At 36.7% G+C, this 23,264-nt stretch overlaps 1 protein-coding gene across 2 annotated transcripts in view; it reads right to left on the reverse strand.

Moving 5' to 3' along the window:
• Positions 1 to 2,278: 2,278 nt before the first annotated feature.
• The window catches only part of POF1B (POF1B actin binding protein), a 99,547-nt gene continuing 78,561 nt past the window's right edge, over positions 2,279 to 23,264 (reverse strand). For both annotated transcript variants that reach the window (XM_082447413.1, XM_082447414.1), the window contains exons 13-16: positions 21,810 to 21,938; positions 20,915 to 20,997; positions 5,955 to 6,069; positions 2,279 to 4,449 (exon numbers count right to left, since the gene is read on the reverse strand). In XM_082447413.1, coding sequence (XP_082303539.1) covers positions 4,444 to 4,449; positions 5,955 to 6,069; positions 20,915 to 20,997; positions 21,810 to 21,938 — 333 coding nt within the window. In that variant the 3' untranslated portion in view covers positions 2,279 to 4,443. The remainder of the gene's footprint in view (positions 4,450 to 5,954; positions 6,070 to 20,914; positions 20,998 to 21,809; positions 21,939 to 23,264) is intronic.

Genomic DNA, 23,264 nt, shown 5'->3' on the forward strand with positions numbered 1-23,264 from the left:
CTTAGTATTACAGAGAAAACTAAAAATTCTTAACCTGCTTAAGTAACACAATCCTGAAAAATGAATCTAATTATATTCCCAATAGACCAATATACGTTCAAAAGGAAAAATATTAAATCAAGTATTTGGGAAAGATTTCTGCAAATGAGCGTAAAAATAACGTGCTGTATTCAAACTAGTCAGCATTCAGTAGAATCCATGTACCTGGATATAATATATAGCACTATTGCTAAGACTCTTTGTCAGTTGTGTTATTCTTTAGTGATCACTAAGAGAAAAAGAAAGAATCTATTAGCTATTACATGTTAGACCAGTGCTTTAAGCTTTAATTCTATAGAGTTCATCTAGGGATCTTGTTAAAATATATATTCTAATTCCATAGGTGTAGGCCAGGGCCTACAATTCTGCATTTCTAGCAAGCCCCCAATGTGTTACCACCATAGAAATAGTAAGGTGTTAGACAAAGCCCCCAGTGTAATTCCTGTACACTTTGCCAACTTTGCTTAAACAAATATCTATGGGTGAGTAGATAGAGGAGATCCATACTGAGGACTTGGCATTTGAGCTGAGACATGAGTGGCAGGAAAAAACCAGTCATGAAAATCTTGTGCAAGAGCAAGAGCATTCAAGGCAGAGAAACACACATGCAAATGCGAACAACCTGAGATGGTACCAGCTTTGGCTGGATCATGGTGAAGGGGGACTGATAAGGGATGAGACCTGTGAGAATTTGAAATGGGAAGTCATTGGAGGGTTTTAAGGAAAGGAGTGATATGATGTGATTTACGTTTTCAAGATCACTGTGGAGGCTGTGTGAGGAATGTATTGTACAGGGGCCAAAGGAAGCAGGCAGCCATGTGAAGAGGTTATTCCAGTTGTTCGTGGTTACAGTGGTGCTGGAGAAAAGCAAATGGATTTTCTTTCTTATAAATTGGGCCTAGAAAACAGCCAAGATAGAACACATAAGAATTCAGCCCATGTTACAAACAAAAGAAAAATAAAAGGCACTTTTCCAGGACAGTTCAGGGTCATTAGGGTTATTATATGGAAATGGATTTGTCTGATTGTCACTTCTAAGTGGCCTATACCATGATGGAGAGGAAAATATTTAGAATTATTCAGGTAGACCTCTCCAATTCACGTCTCATACAGGACAACCACCAGTTTGAACCTTGGCCTTCCCTTAAAGATATGTATGATAGATGTAGTATGACAGATAACTTTTATTGTAAAAAATTTCCAACCACATACAATATAATGAACCCCCATATAGCCATTACCCAGCTTCAGCAATCATCACTTCATGGCCAATTTTGTTTCATTTTTACTCTTCCTCACTCCTACTTTCACCAACCTGCCTCTCATTGGTTTATTTTGATGACCCCTTCTCTCAGTGGCTTAATTTGAAGTAAAACCCACACAGATTTTTAAGAATTTTTGAAGGAAAACAGCACAGATTAAGAACTGGACTTAACATCTCACCTACAAGAGACCAATCCAAGATTACCAAGACTGCCTGGCTATCATGTATTATAATTATGTCATACAACAATTCCAGTCTTCCTTTGTAGACTCAAAAGCAGTATGTCTTATTTTGTCACTAAAGATTAATGGTTTTATAAGACAGATGTAGTTGTTTATTCCATTCTTTGTTTTTAAAAAATATATTTTATTTATCCTAGGATGGGCTTGAAATATGTTGTACTTTTTTATTGGACAAAAAAGTACTATGGAAATCCAGTAAATTCAGTAATGGTATGTGGTGGGAGAGAGAGACCTTGTAGGGAAGTCTTTTCATGGCTTATTATTTACTTTCGAGGGAATTATTTCTACATGTTATCTTTGTAGATTATAACAGGAAAGAAGTGAGAATGGCTTTTTGTTAAAGTGATCTAAATTGGGTGGTGACATGCAATTTTTTGAGCTTTATTTTTTTCCTTTTGTACTGTTTGTGTAAAGACAAAGTATTACAGTTAAAGCACCATTGCAAAAATAGGAAGAATGCTTTATGGCATCTAGTTATGAACTTAGTGAATTACAGAACTTAGAAGACTAGGTTTGTAAGCAAAGAAATTCTCATTTAAAGCAGAAACCTGCATCAACCAGAGGTCCAACTATGTTAAACTGTTGTCTCTAGTAGTCCACATCAGGATTATTTTTATAGTGGTGCTTGTTAGCTCTAACATAAACATTCACATGATAATAACTTCCTGAAAAGAGTATACAGCTAAGCTAAAACTCCATTCCGCATGTTTCCTACTAGGACTTCCACAAAGACCATACAGATATATATTTTATTTACACACTTAAACAAATTACTTTGCATGTCATTGCACAGTCTCCATTTTATTCAACATCTAAAGCAAAATATGCTGGGAATAGAAATTAGATAAACAGGCATTCCTCATCTGACAATATCTTTGCAATTTTCAGAGATAAGCTGTGCGAAACTTGTGAGAGGAAAAAAATCACTACTATTTCTATTGAACTTAATCAAAAATTGGAAAAGAAATACATTTAACTTTGTTAAGTATAATAAGCACCTTGTTATGACCCCCATTTCTCACTATGCATGGATCAAGTGAGCCAATGAAGTGCTGACTTCTTAACTATCCCAAATTTTGGACACTGTTATTTTTATTTAAGGGTATTTTAGGAAAATCACACTTGTTCTAATTTTCAGACAGTTATGGTGGCACTTTTCTATCAAGCTACTAAAAACTTCCATTTATATGCAATGGGTAGATAACATGGCATAATTACAGTTACACATATGAGTAGTTAGCAGAGGAGAAACTACCCTGTTGTTTCTACACCAAGGGAAAAAATGTAAGGACTACATAGCTCATAAAGAATATTAACATTTTCTACCACAAAATAACTAATAAGACTGGAATTGTATCAATCCACATTATAGAGCTTAACATTTAATATTTTTTAATATATTTTCTTTTTTTGGCCACACTGCACGGCATGCGGGATATTAGTTCCCCGACCAGGGATCAAACCCTTGCCCCCTGCAGTGGAAGGGCAGAGTCTTAATCACTGGACCGCCGGGATGTCCCCAAGCTTAACATTTTAGTCGAGGTATTAAGAAAATAAAATAAAGCTTTTAGCTTCATATCAAGACTTATTTGGATATTTATATAAGTATTAAAAGCATTTTTTCTCTTCATTTGTGGTTTGATTTCATGTAGTGCCTTATATGTTCCTATCTTAACAGTTTCTTAGTATAATGGATAATTATTAGAATATAATTATAAAGAATGACAGAATTCTATATAGTTACTTGCAGAGACATTTCAGTGCAAAATCTCATTCACATGTAAACCCAAATTTATTTGTTACCTTAATCTATACTTTGTCAAATGCAAACATTTTAATTTTTGCTAATTCTTAACTTTAACCAAAGGGTTTGACATTTTAAAATTTCATTCTTATCTACTAATGTATTTAGAAAATACTTTAGTTCACTTTTAGTAAAGTCATTAGAACCCAATTAATCAACCAGCTTCTAAGTACATTAAATATTCTACTATAAAGTCTCTCCCAAGTAGAATACATATATCAAGTATTTGTTTTTGCTATTTTTATTCCCTAAGCTTTTACACAGTATTTCAATGTTGTTTTGTCTACTGCTATAAAAAAAGCCCACCTTCCTTCCACCCGCTACTACAATAATAGTGTTATAGGTTTTTAAGGAAGTGGGTGGGCTCATTTGGGGATGATATGCTTCAAAAGAACAGATTTGCCAAGCTACTGGTATGTACTTAGAACCATAATAGCATAATGTACAATTTAGTGGATTTAGGTATTTTAAAAAATATACTTCCCACTTCCCTGCTAAATGAAATTAATCATCACCTTTGATTTAGTTCTGTCTCCAAGAGGTATAAATAGCATGTAATAAATCACCTCTTTTAATCACAAGGTCTAATGTGAGAAAAGCAAATATATGCTGTATATTTTTAATTCAATAGTATTGCTTTTTGTTGTTGTTGTTAAAACACAGTATTTACTCTTGTAGCTAAATTGCACATCTAATATCATAGAAAAATCTTCTAATGGAATAACTTGTAAAATCTCTATCCCAACAAAGTTAATTCAGTGTCTAGGAAGCACCCTATTGAAAAATAGTGGATTAAGTCCTACAGTGCCTGTAATTGAGTTTTAAAAGCAGTGTGTTGTCCCTTGTAAAGCAATTATACTCCAATAAAGATGTTAAAAAAAAAAAAGTGGCGTGTTGCTATGCTGAATACAAAAATGTGATAGAAAGGATTCAGGCCTTATAAATGGTTGGAGAAACTCTCATCTGTATATCTAATTAATTCCATTAGATTTGCTGGGTAGTAGCATGGTTCAAAATATTGACTGACTTTAGTTATGGAAAAATAACAAAGTACTAATGAAGACAAAAAAAATTCCTTTGAGTTGGAGATTCATTCACGGCTAGAAAAGAAAAAAAAAGTCAGTTTAGAATGGCTTATAATTAATTTAAAACATTGTAATTGTATGCACACAGTTGTAAAAATGATTTAAATTGATATGAATAATACCAAGGGAAATGTATGGCACTGTTTTGGCACTTTTTATATGTATATTCAATGAAACAATGGTTTGTCTGACTTTAGCCAAGGTATATGTTTCAAATGATTTTAAGCACAAGGGAGGGAGATGTGAGTAGATTTACTCCTTGGTGTTATAGTTAGAGGTTAAATATGTCCAAAAGTCTCTGTTAATAAATACAGATCTATCATCTGTGAATTTACTTAAATATATTTTGAATTTGCTATCAGTATCTAGTCCCTTCAGATATTGAGTTTGATGTTCATTGCTGTATGCTGTTAATGAAAGGAGAAGTAATGACTATTATTCTGTAGACCCTTTATTTGGTAGGTCTTCACATTGATGCCACCTCTGAGACACATGTGGTTAGTAGCAGCAATTGCTTCTCAGTATTAAGTTTCAGAATCAAATAAACTTTGAGTGACAAATTTTAAATCCTATGCTGACTTTCTCTTGTTGCTCATCTGGTTCTTGGGCCAGCAAGTACCCTTTATCAATTAATAATCAGTAATAAATTATTCTCAACTAATTAATGACCTAAGAAGCACAATATATTTCAAAGCTTAAATTTTTATTTTAGGGTTACTAAGTGTTGGTTGCTTTCACTGATAATGGATAATCATATATACAAGATTGATGGCTTGATTGTAGTCAGAGAAGTGCTTCAGAGCTAACAATTTTCTGAATTTTTTGGTTTATTCAAATATTTGAGCTTGTTCAACCAAAAGATAATTTTTTAAAGTGAGTTATTTAACAGATGTTTAATTTTATTAACTGCATCTGTAGTAATTTATTAATTATACATCTGCAGTATTTTATTAATGATAAATCTACATTTAAAAATTTCCTCAAAAGGTTCTACAGAATAATTGATTGACATATATTTATCTATTGCTCATCATGATATACTTAAGCATTTTAAGACTTTTATTGAAGTATAATAAACATAGGAAAAGTGCACATATAGGTGTACAACTAAATGAATTTTCCCAAACTGAACATGTTTATGCAACTATCACTCAGATCAAGAAACAGCATATTATTAGTACCCCAGTAGTCCTCCTTTTGTTTCCTTCCAATCAGTACCCGACCTTGAGGATAACCAACCACTTCCTGACTTTAATAACCATAGATTAGTTTTACCTGCTTTCAGTACCTAAGAAGTTTTTAACATAACAAGACAAAGGCTGTAATTTTCATAGTGTTAAAAGTCAGATTCTACATCGTTTTAGAATGTCCTACAATGTGCAGGGCAGTCCCCCCACATCAAATTATCCAGCCCAAAATGTTAATAGTGCTGAGGTTGAGAAACTCTGCTAACACAACACAATGGCCTTAGGATTTTTTCTCCCTAATTATATACTCGAGAAATGCCCAAGTGAACTTACACAAGTCCATTTGTCTTCTGTTTTCTCAATCACAGTAGTCCGTGTGTCACTACCTGGTGGTATATATTCATAGTCATCATACAGGAGGCCTAGGATTGGATATTGTGACCTGTACCTATACAGAAAAAAAAGTTCGTTTACAAGCTGGACAAGAAAATAACTCTCATTACTTTTTAGTCACTCCTAGTTTGATCCTCCTTATTTAATTAATTTGGCTTTGAATGACTTTTAACTCTTTCTAAAAAGAAAATCTCTTCTCAGTGGTACAAAGATTTACCACTGCTATTTTCAAGAGAGTAAGAGGGAAGTACTTTTGCTTCTGGCAATAATGGACCACTGGCTGCACAAGACAGTGATCCCAGAGAAGGGAAGCAAATGACATGAGCCCTACAAGTGCCTAGCTCACTGCCTGGAGTCAGAATTTGTGGAGCAGAATACCAGACAGGAGAGAGTTACATAGTTGGAGAGAGGTCACGGGATCTGTAGAGAGTTCCCCCACAAGTCTTGGGGTGAGCACTGATCAGTGTAGGCTTGTGAAAAAGCTACTGAGGCTGGGGAAAGAAGCACTGAAAAAGAGCAGTCTTCAAATTCCTGGAGTTCACATAGTAAAGGAAACTCCAGACTGTGTTCCACTAACCAGAATGGAAAGATCTCCTAATACTAGAGGGCATCAGGCAAATACTACAAAAGACTATTGCCTTAGAAGTGAGATAAACTACCAATGGCATTTTTCACAGAACTAGAACAAAATATTTCACAATTTGTATGGAAACACAAAAGACCCCGAATAGCCAAAGGAATCTTGAGACAGAAAAATGGAGCTGGAAAAATCAGGCTCCCTGACTTCAGACTATACTACAAAGCTACAGTCATCAAGACAGTATGGTACTGGCACAAAAACAGAAATATAGATCAATGGAACAGAATAGAAAGCCCAGAGATGAACCCACACATATGTGGTCACCTTATCATTGATAAAGGAGGCAAGAATATACAATGGAGAAAAGACAACCTCTTCAATAAGTGGTGCTTGGAAAACTGGACAGCTACATGTAAAAGAATGAAATTAGAACACTCCCTAACACCATACACAAAAATAAGCCCAAAATGGATTAAAGACCTAAATGTAAGGCCAGACACTATAAAACTCTTAGAGGAAAACATAAGCAGAACACTCTATGACATAAATCACAGCAAGATCCTTTTTGACCCACCACCTAGAGTAATGGAAATAAAAACAAAAATAAACCAATGGGACCTAATGAAACTTAAAAGCTTTTGCACAACAAAGGAAAACATAAACAAGACGAAAAGACAGCCCTCAGAATGGGAGAAAATATTTGCTAATGAAGCAACTGACAAAGGATTAATCTCCAATATTTAAAAGCAGCTCATGCAGCTCAATATAAAAAAAACAAACAACCCAATCCAAAAATGGGCAGAAGAACTAAATAGACATTTCTCCAAAGAAGATATACAGATTGCCAAAAACACATGAAAGGATGCTCAATGTCACTAATCATTTGAGAAATGCAAATCAAAACTACAATGAGGTATCACCTCACACCAGTCAGAATGGCCATCATCAAAAAATCTAGAAACAATAAATGCTGGAGAGGGTGTGGAGAAAGGGGAACCCTCTTGCACTGTTGGTGGGAATGTAAATTGGTGGGAATGTAAATTGATACAGCCACTATGAAGAAAAGTATGGAGGTTCCTTAAAAACTAAAAATAGAGCTACCATACGACCCAGCAATCCCACTACTGGGCATATACCCCAAGAAAACCATAATTCAGAAAGAGTCATGCATCACAATGTTCATTGCAGCTCTGTTTACAATAGTCAGGACATGGAAGCAACCTAAGTGTCCATCGACAGATGAATGGATAAAGAAGATGTGGCACATATATACAATGGAATATTACTCGTCCATAAAAAGAAACGAGATTGAGTTATTTGTAGTGAGATGGATGGACGTAGAGTCTGTCATACAGAGTGAAGTAAGTCAGAAAGAGGAAAACAAATGCTGTATGCTAACAAATATATATGGAATCTAAAAAAAATTGTACTGAAGAACCTAGGAGCAGGACAGGAATAAAGATGCAGACGTAGAGAATGGACTTGAGGACACAGGGATGGGGAAGGGTCAGCTGGGACGATGTGAGAGAGTGGCATGGACACATATACACTACCAAATGTAAAATAGATAGCTAGTGGGAAGCAGCCACATCGCACAGGGAGATCAGCTCGGTGCTTTGTATCCACCTAGAGGGGTGGGATAGGGAGAATGGGAGGGAGATGCAAGAGGGAGGAGATATAGAGATATATGTTTATGTATAGCTGATTCAGTTTGTTATACAGCAGAAACTAACACACCATTGTAAAGCAATTATACTCCAATAAAGATGTTAAAAAAATAAAATGAAATAAGCTATAAGGATATATTGTACAAAACAGGGAATATAGCCAATACTTTATAGTAACTAAAAATAGAATATAACCTTTAAAATTGTGAATCACTATGTAGTATACTTAAAACTTATATAATATTGTAGATCAACTATACCTCAATAAAAAAATTTGGACTAAAAAAAAAAGTACATATAGATGAAAAAAATAGCAAAAAATCATGAAGGGGAAATGGAAGTATACTACCATAAAGTTTGTATGCTACATGTGATGAGGTATATTATTTGAAGAGACTGTGATAAGATAAAAAGGAATACTTTAAAACTTATAACAATCATAAAAAAGTAATATACCCAATAAGCCAATAAAATAGATAAAAACAATAATTAAATATCTTTAAGAATATCACTAAAATTGATACAGTTCTAAGCAGACTAGTTAGCAAAGAAGGAGCACACAATTTACAGATATTAAGAAAGAGAAGCTATCACCTCACACATGTCTTAGAATGGCTATTAACAATAAGACAAGAAATTGCAAGTGTTGGCAAGATGTGGAGAAAAAGGAACCCTTGTGCACTGTGGGTGGGAATGCATACTGGTGCAGCCACTATGAAAAATAGTATGGAGGTTCCTTAAAAACATAAAAATAGAACTAGCATATGACCCAGCAATGTCACTTCTGGGTATTTATCAATAGGAAATGAAAACACTATAATATATCTACACCCTCATGTTCACTGTGGCATTATTTACAATAGTCAAGACATGGAATCAATGTAAGTGCGCATCAATGTTAGAATGGATAAATAAAATATTATATATATAATATATATATTTACACACACACTGGAATATTTTTTTAGTTTTTTTTAAATTTTATTTATTTTTTAAAAATACAGCAGGTTCTTGTTAGTTATCTATTTTATACATATTAGTGTATATATGTCAATCCCAATCTCCCAATTCATCCCACCACCACCCCGCCCCAAACTAGAATATTATTCAGCCATAAATGAAGGAAATCCTACCATTTATGACAGCATGGACGGACCTTGAGGGCATTATGCAAAGTGAAATACGTCAGAGAGAGAAAGACAAATACCATATTATCTCACTTATACATGGAATCTAAAACAAATGAACTCATAGATAAGAGAATATATTGGTGGTTGCCAGAGGTGGGGGGTGGGAGTGGGCAAAATGGGTGAAAGTGGTCAAAAAGTACAAACTTCCAGTTATAAAATAAATAAGTCCTGGGGATGTAATGAACAGTGTGGTGACTATAGTTAATAACACTGCATTGGATAATTGAAAGTTGCTAAAAGATTAGGTCTTAAAAAGTTCTCATCACAAGAAAAAAATTTGTAACTATGGATGGTGATGGGTGTTAACTAGACTTACTGTGGTGATCATTTAGCAGTATACATATAGTGAATCATTATTTTGTACATCCAAAACTAAAATAATGTTATAAGTTAATTATATCTCAATTTTTAAAATTTTAAAGGAGATCCTTTGTCTTGAAAACATAATAAAGGAGTATTATGACAATTTTATGCCAAAAAAAACTTGATAACTTAGATGACATGCACCAATTCCTTGAGAGATACAAACTACAAAACAGAGCTGACAGAAGACCTCAAACTTCTGAAAAGACAAGAAAACCTCCACATAACCTGCTAAGACAAAAGGAAAAAAAAAAGGAATCAGGACAAGGAGGGAGCTGGGAAAGAAGAAAGGTTCCCGCACCTTGGAAAGTCTGCTCACCAGTGGAGAGATCGGACTGGATGAAGGGGGAGTTTTGGAGCCTAAGAGGGGAGAGCAGGAACCAGTTCGTGTAAGGCAAAATGGAGAGTAACCTGCACAGAGGGTTGGCACTGCCACCCTGCACTCCCCAACCTGAGACACTCCTCTGTTCGTGAGGGTGGGGGTTGGGTGCTGAAGCTCAGACTCCGAAGTTCAGTCCCAGAGAGAGGACCAGGGATAGGTGTGGAAGCAGCCTGAAGAGGTCAGGCAGTGGCAACTGAAGGTATACCATGAAGAAGCCTTGGCCCACCAGAGAAGCAAGGCACCATTATTGGGAGGTGCATGAGGAGAGGGATGGGACCACAAGCTTCTTTCCCTATGAGTGCTCCCAGTTAACGGGACACTGCCTAGAGGAGTTCTCAGGGTGGGTGTGAGTCACCACCTCCATCTTGGTCTCCAGAGGCAGGCACTGGCCACCTCTTCCAGACCCACAGGCAGACAGTGGAACCCATCCAACTGTGCCAGGAGTGCCCCAATAGCTCTCACTACAAGGAAGTCCACCAGTGGGTGCCAGGACCTGCCCCACTATCCAGGGAGCACGTGGATAGCTCTCACTACAGGGAAATCTGACAGTGGGTACCTGGGCCTGCCCCACTGTCCCAGAAGGGGAAGGATAGCTCCCACCACTAGGAAATCCACCCAGAGTAGGGGCTGAAACCACCACTGAGAGCCAGGGGCTGTGTGACTAAGGAAGAAGAGCTGAAATCTCTCCTCGGAGCTGAACGAACTGTGGAGTTACACCTCTGTTGATGGTTTCCTAAATTCAGCACCTGTGAAACATCCAAAAGGACAAGAACTCCTGCAGCTCGGATGGATATGGCATTAGCAGCTGTGGGATTTGTGGACATGTACACACGGGAAATGCACCAAACCAGAGTCTGAGCAGCCTCCATAGCTCCCACGGCAGGTCCAGGTGAATGAGTACTGTAGTCCTAGGACCTGACCTCAGTGGATCTGTGACAGTGACTGGGTGAAAATAATGCCTGAGAGTCACCAGGGCCAATTGCTGGCATACCCACAGTTAAGGTGGGACCAAGAGCAGTGCCAACAGCAGTGTACTTTGTGAGTCCACACAACGGATGAAAGAGGACACAACAGAGCACATTCACAGTGAACACCTCCAGAGGAGGAACACTCATTGGCTTCTCTCCCAGTGGGAGTCCTCCAATCCCACATACCTCACACCATACCACAGATCAGAATCACAGCCAAGAAAAAGATCCAGGGCACTCTACTCCAACAAATAGGGAGAAGACCCCGCCCCTGACAGGGCAGTAACAGCCACTGGGAGCAAAGGGGAGGTCCTCTCAATATCCAGGGCAGGCTCTGATCACCACAACACCAATCAAACACCTTACCAACGGGATAACAGCACAAGCCAATGGACCAACCTCACCCACCAGGCGGCAGACAACAGAAGCAAGAGGAAGTACAATCCTGCAGCCTGTGGAAAGGAGACCACAAACACAGTAAGTCTGACAAAATGAGATGACAAAGAAATATGTTGCAGGCAAAGGAGCAAGAAAAAAACCTACAAGAACAACTAGATGAAGAGGAGATAAGCAATCTGTCTAAAAAAGTATTCAGAACAATGATAGTAAAGATGATCCAAGATCTCAGAAAAAGAATGGAGGCATGGATTGAGAAGATACAAGAAAAGTTTAACAAACACCTAGAAGAACTAAAGAACAAACAGAGATGAACAACAGAGTAATGAAAATAAAAATACACTAGAGGCAGAGGACCTTTAAGAGGGCGGAGGAGTAAGACGTGGAGAACACCTTCCTACCCACAAATACATCAAAAATACATCTACATGTGGAACAACTCCTACACAACACCTATTGAATGCTGGCAGGAGACCTCAGACTTCCCAAAAGGGTGTGCGAGGAAAGAGGATTCAGAGCACTGCCTAAATGAGCTTCAGAGACTGGTGCAAGCCGCGGCTATCAGTGTGTACATCAGAGACGGGCATGAAACGCTAACGCTGCTGCTGCAGCCACCAAGAATCCTGTGTGCAAGTACAGGTCACTATCTACACCACCCTTCCCAGGAGCCTGTGCAGCCCACCACTGCCAGGGTCCTGTGATACAGGGACAACTTCCTCAAGAGAACACACAGAGCACCTCAGGCTGTTGCAACGTCACTACTGGCCTCTGCCGCCACAGGCTCACCCTGCATTCTGTACGCCTCCCACCCACCGGCCTGAGTGAGCCAGAGCCCCCTAATCAGCTGATCCTTTAACCCCCTCCTGCCTGGGAGAAGAACAGATGCCAGAGGGTGACCTACATTCAGAGGCGGGGCCAAATCCAAAGCTGAATCCCAGGAGCTGTGTGAACAAAGAAGAGAAAGGGAAACCCCACCCAGCAGCCTCAGGAGCAGCGGATTAAATCTCCACAATCAACTTGATGTACCCTGCATCTGTGGAACACCTGAATAGACAATGAATCATCCCAAAACTGAGGTAGTGGACTTTAGGAGCAACTATAGAATTGGGGTTTGCTTTCTGCATCTAATTTGTTTCTAGTATTATGTTTACCTTAGTTTAGTATTTAGAGCTTATTATCATTGGCAGATTTGTTTATTGATTTGGTTTCGCTCTTCCTTATATTTATATATATATATATATTTTTTTCCTTTTTCCATTTTTGTGAGTGTGTATGTATATGCTTCTTTGTGTGATTTTGTCTGTATAGGTTTGCTTTTACCATTTGTCCTAGGGTTCTGTCTGTCCAGTTTTTTAGAATAGTTTCTAGCACTTCTTATCATTGGTGGATTAGTTTATTGGTTTACTTGCTGTCTTCCTTTTCTTTACTAATGACTTTATTTTATTATAATAATATTTTTTATTTTAATAACTTCATGTTTTTTTCTTTCTTTTTTCTTTTCTCACTTTTCTTCTGAGCTGTGTGGCTGACAGGGTCTTGGTTCTCTGGCCGGGTGTCAGGCATGAGCTTCTGAGTTGGGAGAGCCGAGTTCAGGATATTGGTCCACGAGAGACCTAACAGCCACTCGTAATATCAATCAGCAAAAGTTCTCCCAGAGATCTCCATCTCAACACTAAGACAAAGCTTCACTCAACGACCAGGAAGCTCCAGTGCTGGACACCCTATGCCAAACAACCAGCAAGACAGGAACACAACCCCACCCACTAGCAGAGAAGCTGCCTAAAATCATAATAAGTTCACACACATCCCGAAACACACCACTGGACATAGTCCTGCCCACCAGAAAGAAAAGATCTGCCCACAGCCACTAGAACACAGGCACCAGTCCCCTCCACCAGGAAGCCTACACAACCCACTGAACCAACCTTACCCGCTGGGGGCAGACACCAAAAACAAAGGGAACTATGAACCTGCAGCCTGCAAAAAGGAGACCCCAAACACATTAGCTTAAGCAAAATGAGAAGACAGAGAAACACAAAGCAGATGAAGGAGCAAGGTAAAAACCCACCAGACCAAACAAATGAAGAGGAAATAGGCAGTCTACCTGAAAAAGAATTCAGAGTAATGATAGTAAAGATGATCCAAAATCTTGCAAGTACAATGGAGAACATACAAGAAACGTTCAACAAGGACCTAGAAGAATGAAAGAGCAAACAAACAATGAAGAACAACACAATAAATGAAATTAAAAATTCTCTAGAAGGAATCAATAGCAGAATAAGTGAGGCAGAAGAACGGATAAGTGACCTGGAAGATAAAATAGTGGAAATAACTACTGCAGAGCAGAATAAAGAAAAAAGAATGAAAAGAATTGAGGACAGTCTCAGGGACCTCTGGGACAATATTAAATGCACCAACATTCGAATTATATGGGTCCCAGAAGAAGAAGAGAAAAAGAAAGGGACTGAGAAAATATTTGAAGAGATTATAGTTGAAAACTTCCCTAATATGGGGAAGGAAATAGTCAATCAAGTCCAGGAAGCACAGAGAATCCCTACAGGATAAAACCAAGGAGAAACATGCTGACACATACTAATCAAACTATGAAAAATTAAATACAGAGAAAAAATATTAAAAGCAACAAGGGAAAAACAATAAATAACATACAAGGGAATCCCCATAAAGCTAACAGCTGATCTTTCAGCAGAAACTCTGCAAGTCAGAAGGGAGTGGCAGGAAATATTTAAAGTGATGAAACGGAAGAATGTACAACCAAGATTATTCTACCCAGCAAAGATCTCATTCAGATTCGAAAAAGAAATTAAAACCTTCAGAGACAAGCAAAAGCTAAAAGAATTCAGCACCACCAAACCAGCTTTACAACAAATGCTAAAGGAACTTTTCTAGGCAGGAAAAACAAGAGAAGGAAAAGACCTACAACAACAAACCCAAAACAATTAAGAAAATGGTAATAGGAACATACATATCGATAACTAACTTAAATGTAAATGCATTAAATACTCCAACCAAAAGACACAGACTGGCTGAATGGATACAAAAACAAGACCCATATATATGCTGTCTACAAGAGACCCACTTCAGACCTAGGGACACATACAGACCGAAAGTGAGGGGATGGAAAAAAGATATTCCGTGCAAATGGAAATCAAAAGAAAGCTGGAGTAGCAATTCTCATATCAGACATAATAGACTTTAAAATAAAGACTGTAACAAGAGACAAAGAAGGACGCTACATAATGATCAAGGGATAAATTCAAGAAGAAAATATAACAATTGTAAATGTTTATGCACCCAACACAGGAGCACCTCAACACTTAAGGCAAATGCTAACAGCCATAAGAGGGGAAATCGACAGTAACACAATTATAGTAGGAGACTTTAACACCCCATTTTCACCAATGGACAGATCATCCAAAATGAAAATAAATAAGGAAACACAAGCTTTAAATGATACATTAAACAAGATAGACTTAACTGATATTTTTTGGACATTTGGTCCAAAAACAACAGAATACACTTTCTTGTCAAGTGATCATGGAACATTCTCCAGGATAGGCCATATCTTGGGTCACAAATCAAGCCTTGGTAAATTTAAGAAAATTGAAATCATATCAAATATCTTTTCTGACCACAACACTATGAGACTAGATGTCAATTACAGGAAAAAAATCTGTAAAAAATACCAATGCATGGAGGCTAAACAGTACACTGCTAAATGAACAAAAGATCACTGAAGAAATCAAAGAGGAAATCAAAAAATACCTAGAAACAAATGACAATGAAAACACGACGACCCAAAACCTGTGGGATGCAGCAAAAGCAGTTCTAAGAGGGAAGTTTATAGCAATAAAATCCTAACTCAAGAAACAAGAAACGCCTCAAATAAACAACCTAACCTTACACTTAAAGCAATTAGAGAAAGAAGAACAAAAAACCCCCACAGTTAGCAGAAGGAAAGAAATCATAAAGATCAGATCAGAAATAAATGAAGAGGAAATGAAGGAAACGATAGCAAAGATCAATAAAACTAAAAGCTGCTTGTATGAGATGATAAACAAAATTGATAAACCATTAGCTGGACTCATCATGAAAAAAAAGTAGAAGACTCAAATCAACAGAATTAGAAATGAAAAAGGAGAAGTAACAACTGACATTGCAGAAATACAAGGGATCATGAGAGATTACTACAAGCAACTATATGCCAATAAAATGGACAACCTGGAAGAAATGGACAAATTCTTAGAAAAGCACAACCTTCCAAGATTGAACCAGGAGGAAACAGAAAATATAAACAGACCAATCACAAGCACTGAAATTTAAACTGTGATTAAAAATCTTCCAACAAACAAAAGCCCATGACCAGATGGCTTCACAGGCGAATTCTATCAAACATTTAGAGAAGAGCTAACACCTATCCTTCTCAAACTCTTCCAAAATATAGCAGAGGGAGGAACACTCCCAAACTCATTCTACGAGGCCACCATCACCCTGATACCAAAACCAGACAAAGATGTCACAAAGAAAGAAAACTACAGGCCAATATTAGTGATGAACATAGATGCAAAAATCCTCAACAAAATACTAGCAAACAGAATCCAACAGCACCTTAAAAGGATCATACACCATGATCAAGTGAGGTTTATCCCAGGAATGCAAGGATTCTTCAATATAGGCAAATCAATCAATGTGATACACCATATTAACAAACTGATGGATAAAAACCATATGATAATCTCAATAGATGCAGAGAAAGCTTTTGACAAAATTCAACACCCATTTATGAAAAAAAATTCTCCAGAAAGTAGGCATAGAGGGAACTTACCTCACCATAATAAAGGTCATATATGACAAACCCACAGGTGACATCATTCTCAATGGTGAAAAACAAACCATTTCCACTAAGATCAGGAACAAGACAGGGTTTCCCACTCTCACCACTATTATTCAACATAGTTTTGGAAGTTTCAGCCACAGCAATCACAGAAGAAAAAAGAAATGAAAAGAATCCATTTCAGAAAAGAAGTAAAGCTGTCACTGTTTGCAGATGACATGATATATACATGGAATATCCTAAAGATTCTACCATTAAACTACTAAAGCTAATCAGTGAATTTGGTAAAGTTGCAGGATACAAAATTAATACACAGAAATCTCTTGCATTCCCATACACTAACAACGAAAGATCAGAAAGAGAAATTAAGGAAACAATCCCATTTGCCATCACATCAAAAAGAATAAAATACCTAGGAATAAACCTATCAAAGGAGGCAAAAGACCTGTACTCAGAAAACTACAAGATGTCAATGAAAGAAATCAAAGACGACACAAACAGATGGAGAGATATACCATAGTCTTCGATTGGAAGAATCAATATTGAGAAAATGACTATACTACCCAAAGCAATCTACAGATTCAATGCAATCCTTATCAAATTACCAATGGCATTTTTCACAGAAGTAGAACAAAACATTTCACAATTTGTATGGAAACACAAAAGACCATGAATAGCCACAGGAATCCTGAGACAGAAAAACGGAGCTGGAGGAATCAGGCTCCCTGACTTCAGACTATACTACAAAGCTACAGTCATCAAGACAGTATGGTACTGGCACAAAACAGAAATATAGATCAACGGAACAGGATAGGAAGCCCAGAGATAAACCCACACACCTATGGTCACATAATCTATGACTAAAGAGGCAACAATATACAATGGAGAAAAAACAGTCTCTTCAAAATGTGGTGCTGGGAAAACTGGACAGCTACATGTAAAAGAATGAAGTTAGAACACTCCCTAACACCATACTCAAAAATAAACTCAAAATGGATTAAAGACCTAAATGTAAGGCCAGACACTATAAAACTCTTAGAATAAAACATAGGTAGAACACTCTTTGATATAAAGCACAGCAAACTCTTTTTTGATCCACCTCCTAGCATAGTGAAAGTGAAAATAAAAACAAAAAAAGACAAATGGGATCTAAGTAAACCTAAAAACTTTTGCACAATGAAGGAAGCCATAAACAAAACAAAAAGACAATCCTCAGAGTGGGAGAAAATATTTCCAAATGAAGCAACCCACAAGAGATTAATCTCCAAACTATACAAACAGTTCATGAAGCTCAATATCAAAAAATCAAAAAACCCAATCAAAAAATGGACTGAAAATCTAAATAGACTTTTCTCCAAAGAAGACATACAGGTGGACAAAAAGCACATGAAAAGATGCTTAACATTGCTAATTATTAGAAAAATGCAAATCAAAACTACAATGAGGTTTCACCTCACACCAGTCAAAATGGCCATCATCAAAAAATTTACAAACAGGGCTTCCCTGGTGGCGCAGCGGTTGAGAATCTGCCTGCTAATGCAGGGAACACGGGTTCGAGCCCTGGTCTGGGAAGATCCCACATGCCGCGGAGCAACTAGGCCCGTGAGCCACAACTACTGAGCCTGCGCGTCTGGAGCCTGTGCTCTGCAACAAGAGAGGCCACCATAGTGAGAGGCCCACGCACCGCGATGAAGAGTGGCCCCCGCTTGCCGCAACTGGAGAAAGCCCTCGCACAGAAATGAAGACCCAACACAGCCAAAAATAAACAAATAAATAATTTAAAAAAAAAAAATTTACAAACAATAAATGCTGAAGAGGGTATGGAGAAAGGGGAACCCTCCTACACTGTTGGTGGGAATGTCAATTGGTACAGCCACTATGCAGACCAGTATGGAGGTTCCTTAAAAAACTAAAAATAGAACTACCATATGACCAAGCAACCCAACTCCTGGGCATATTTCTGGAGAAAACCATAATTCAAAAAGATACATGCAGAACAGTGTTCACTGCAGCACTATTTACAGTAGCTGGGACATGGAAGCAACCTAAATGTTCATCAAAAGAGGAATGGATAAAGAAGATGCAGTACATATATACAATGGACTATTGCATAAAATAACAAAATAATGCCATTTGTGGCAACATGGATGGACCTAGAGATTGTCATAGTGAGTAAAGTCAGACTCAGACAAATACCATATGATATCGCTTATGTGTGGAATCTAAAAAAAAAGTGTAAAAATGAACTTATTTAGAAAACAGAAGTAGAGTCACAAATGTAGAAAACAAACATGGTTACCAGGGGATAAGCGGGGGAGGGATAAATTGGGAGGTTGGGATTGACATAAACACACTACTATATATAGAATAGATAACTAATAAGGACCTGCTGTATAGCACAGGGAAATCTATTCAGTACTCTGTACTTGCCTGTATGGGAAAAGAATCTAAACAAAGAGTGGATATATGTATATGTATAACTGATTAACTTTGCTGTACACCTGAATGTTAACACAACATTGTAAATCAACTATACTCCAATAAAATTTTTTGAAAAAGAAATTAAAGAGGATCTAAATTGAAAAGGATCCCATGCTTATTGACCAGAAGACAGTTTCATTTACATGGCAATAATACCTAAAGTGTCCTACATATTCAATGAATTTTCTGTAAAAATTCCAGTGGGATCTTAACAAGCTTAACCTAAATCTCATATGGAAAAGCAAAAGACCACAAACAGCTAAAGCTTTCTTGAAAAGAACAGTTTAAAGACTCACACTCCTGATTTCACAACTTAACTAAAATGCTATAATAATCAAGACAGTGTGGTACTAACATAAAGACAGATAAATAGATTAATGGAGTAAAACTGAGAGTCTATATATTTGCCCTTACATTTATGGTAGTTTGATTGACAAGGATGCCAAGTCAAGTTAATGGGGGAAAGGATAGCATATTCCATAAATGAGTCTGGGACAACTGGATACCCCCATTCACAAGAATGAACTTGGATACCTAATTTACAACATATAAAAAATTAACTCAAATGGATCCTAAATCTAAATGTAATAGATAAAAATATAAAACTCTTTAGAAGACAATGTGGGTGTAAATATTAATGACCTTGTATTAGTCAATAGTTTCTTATATATGATACCAAAAGCACAAGTGAGTAAAGAAAGAATAGATGTATTGGACTTTCTCAAAATTAAAAACTTGTGTTGCAAATGATACAATCAAGATAGTGAAAAGACAATCCATGGAATGGAAGAAAATGTTTGCAAATCATATCTCTGGTAAGGGACTTGTATCCAGAATATATAAATATCTCTTGCAATTCAACAATAAAATAGAAAATAATACAATTTTAAAATGAAGCAAGACTTTAGTCATTTCTTCAAGAAGATATACAAATGGCCAATAAGCACATGAAAAAATACTATGCAACACTAATTATTGGAGAACTACAAATCAAGAGTGCAATGAGATACCACTTCCCACCCCTTAGAATGCTACAACCCAAAAGATAGACAATAACAAGTGTTTAGGAGGATAGAGAGAAACTGGAATCCTTTTACACCACTGGTGGGAATGTAAAATGGTGCAGCTGTTTTGGAAAAGTTTAGCAGTTCTTCAAAAAGTTAAACAGAGTTACCATGTGCTCAGCAATTCTACTCTTCTTTATATACTCAAAGAAATGAACACATATGTCCACACAGATTTGTACCCAGATATTTACAGTAGCATTTTTCAAAATTGAAAACAGCCCCTAAATGTCCATCAGTTGATGAATGGATAAATAAAAGGTTGTACATCCATAAAATGGACTATTATTTAGTAACAAAAATCAATAAAGTACTGACGCATGCTAAAACATGGATGAATCTTGAAAACATGCAAAGTGAAAGAATTCAGTCACCAAAGACCACATTTTGATTATTCCATTTATATGAAATATCCAAAATAGACTTTTGCTGAAACTATTCATAAAGAGTCACTTTCTATTTGGTTTTGCTAAATTGTTGCGATGTAAGCTATGGTCGTACTGCTAACATGAGGAGAGACCCTGCCTAAGAATGACGTCTATGCAGGAAAGAGCAGAGCCAAAAGATAAAGACAGATTTCTGAAGACATATTTTGATCACACAAATCCATCTGGACACCAAGAAATCCCAATTACGTGAATTAATTAATTCCCAGTTTAAGTTGGGTTTCTGCCATGTGCAACTGAAAGAGTCCTGACTAATATGGTTGGTTAAACAACTAATTATTTGCTTTTCACTTTCATTGTATTTACTGTATTGTAAATACAGTAAAAGTGTGCTCTTGAATTTTGTTGGCCATAATAGCTATGTCTTTTTGTGAACATTCATTCTTCAGTAGAATTATTGGCCAGCAGAAAACACCAAACTCTGTCTAGGGGCATATATATCAGTTAAACATGCTATAATTTGGATTATCATAACCAAAGTCATATCCAAATTTCATTAAAAATACATTACTTTCTAGTGTTAATAGTTGTCCTTCCACCACTGGAGGGTTGGTTATGAGATGAATATATTTCTTGTCTCAACTTCGAGAGTTCCTTACAAATAAAAAACAATATAATCATTTGAAAACCATAGAAACATGAGGTAAGAAGTATGTTTGATCATTTAACAAGGTTACTAAGAATAATTACTTTTTTCCCTTCCTTTTTAGCCTTGAGGTAAGAATGTTCCAATCCCACTTGTTGAATTCCCTATAGTCTTGCTTCATGGTACCTAATCAGTTACATTATAAGTCTCTGCAGGAATCCACTAACTGGTTCTATACTTAAGGGATAACATGAGATAGAATGGGCATGATTCTCAAGATGAAGATGTGAAAACTTTTGTTCCAAAGATTTAAATGTGTAGCTATAACAGAAAAGTATGAAATTTCAATATGGAAGCAGATATTGTTTCCTAACAGAAAATCTATCACTGAACGTTACTACAAGTACCATTTGTTCAATAACAGCAATACAACATTAGCCACCATTTGGGTAGTTTCTTCCTTCAGTACCTATTTTATGACAGATCTTGGGCTACATGCTACTGACACAGAAAGGAATATAACACAGTCCCTTGCTGAAGCAGCTCACAGCCTTATTGGGAGTTTGACTGCTAATGAGGTAGAAAATCAATGTCTTAAAATTATTAAAGGCACAATAGCACATATTTTTTGCTTCAATTCTAGCTTTTATTTGAATTATTTCTCCTGAAATGTGAGTCTTCTACTTCTCATAGGCACTCACATTCTACTTCATGAATAAAGTAAGTCTTGGAAACATGTCTTTTTATAGTTTGTGGGAAGTATTTATCCAACGGGGCTGAGTTGTATGGTTCATCTCCACCTTGACCCCTTCTCTGTTACCTCTGATTGATGCTTTATAAGGGAATCCTTCTCTTCCAGCAAGCTTGTCAGTTCATGAATCTTGAGTTGGAAGTCACTGCAACTTCCTTCTCTTCTTGAAACATCTTTTTGGTACTGATTTAATTGAGTCTAAGGATTTAAAAAGAACTAAGAATTATTATAATTCTCATTTAACAAAATGGGTAACTGAGTTCCAAAGAGGTTAAGTGACATAAAGTCATACAGCTAGTTATGAAATGAAGAGCAAAATACCAATAGTTATAAACATTTAAAGAGCTTTATGAATGTAATATGTGAACTGAAATGCCAATTAGGAATTTCTTATTTTTTTTTAAGATTTATTGTTTATTTTTTTATTTTTTATTTTTGGCTGCGTCGGATCTTAGTTGCAGTACGTGGGATCTTCATTGAGGCTTCTCTCTAATTGTGGCGTGCAGGTTTTCCCTTTTCTAGTTGTGGCGCACAGGTTCCAGAGCACATGGGCTCTGTAGTTTGTGGCAATGCGGGCTCTCTAGTTGAGGTGCACGAGCTCAGTAGTTGTGGCGCATGGACTCTAGTTGCCCCATGGCATGTGGGATCTTAGTTCCCTGACCAGGAATCGAACCCGAGTCCCCTGCATTGTAAGGTGGATTCTTTATCACTGGACCACCAGGGAAGTCCAAGAAATTTATCATTTTTAAAAGGTAACTTTACTATTTAGGCTTAGGCATTACTTAAGTAAAAGTCCTAGGCAACAAGAATTAAAATAAAGCTAAGAAAACAGGTACTTTATATTCCTTCAAATACTAATTAAGGAAAACTCAATAACAAATATTATATCATAATTTGCAGTTCACAACATATTCCTCCTTCATGACTCATCTCAGTCCTCACAGCAGCCCTCCAAGATAAGTATTATTATAATCTTTATTTACAAAACAGGTAAATGAGATCCAGAGACACAAAGGCACAACAGCTAGTAAGCAACATAGCTGCAACTCCATGACAAGTCTTCTGACTGCAAATCCTGTCCATTTCCCTCTTTACTGCATTATGTGTGCACAGATGGTTGTTTAGGTTAAAGTGTTATTAGTAACGTTCAGATGGAAAAGAAACCAGTGGAGGAAATCTGCAAGAAAAATCAGCAGACTTTTGAACAAATTCTATTTTGTTTCATTTTGATTTTTGGTAAAGACTATACATTATATTTAGAGAGAAAACACTGTGGTCAGTTTTTCTATTAAAATATTTGAGTTTATATAACTACAATTAGGAATCAGTAAATTAAGGGTTAGTCAATTTGACCTAGAATGACAAAATAAGGCAATGTATATTTATTCTCACAAATATCACCTTAATTTTGATGCCAATTACAGGTATATAATTCAACAGTTTTTATCCATGTGCTTGACAAAACTCTTGCTAGCTATCATCCTTCAAAATCAAGTGAGGATATTTATGAAGTCAAATGTGGCT

This window comes from Balaenoptera physalus (assembly GCF_965194825.1).
Source record: "Balaenoptera physalus genome assembly, chromosome: X".
Taxonomy (NCBI): domain Eukaryota; kingdom Metazoa; phylum Chordata; class Mammalia; order Artiodactyla; family Balaenopteridae; genus Balaenoptera; species Balaenoptera physalus.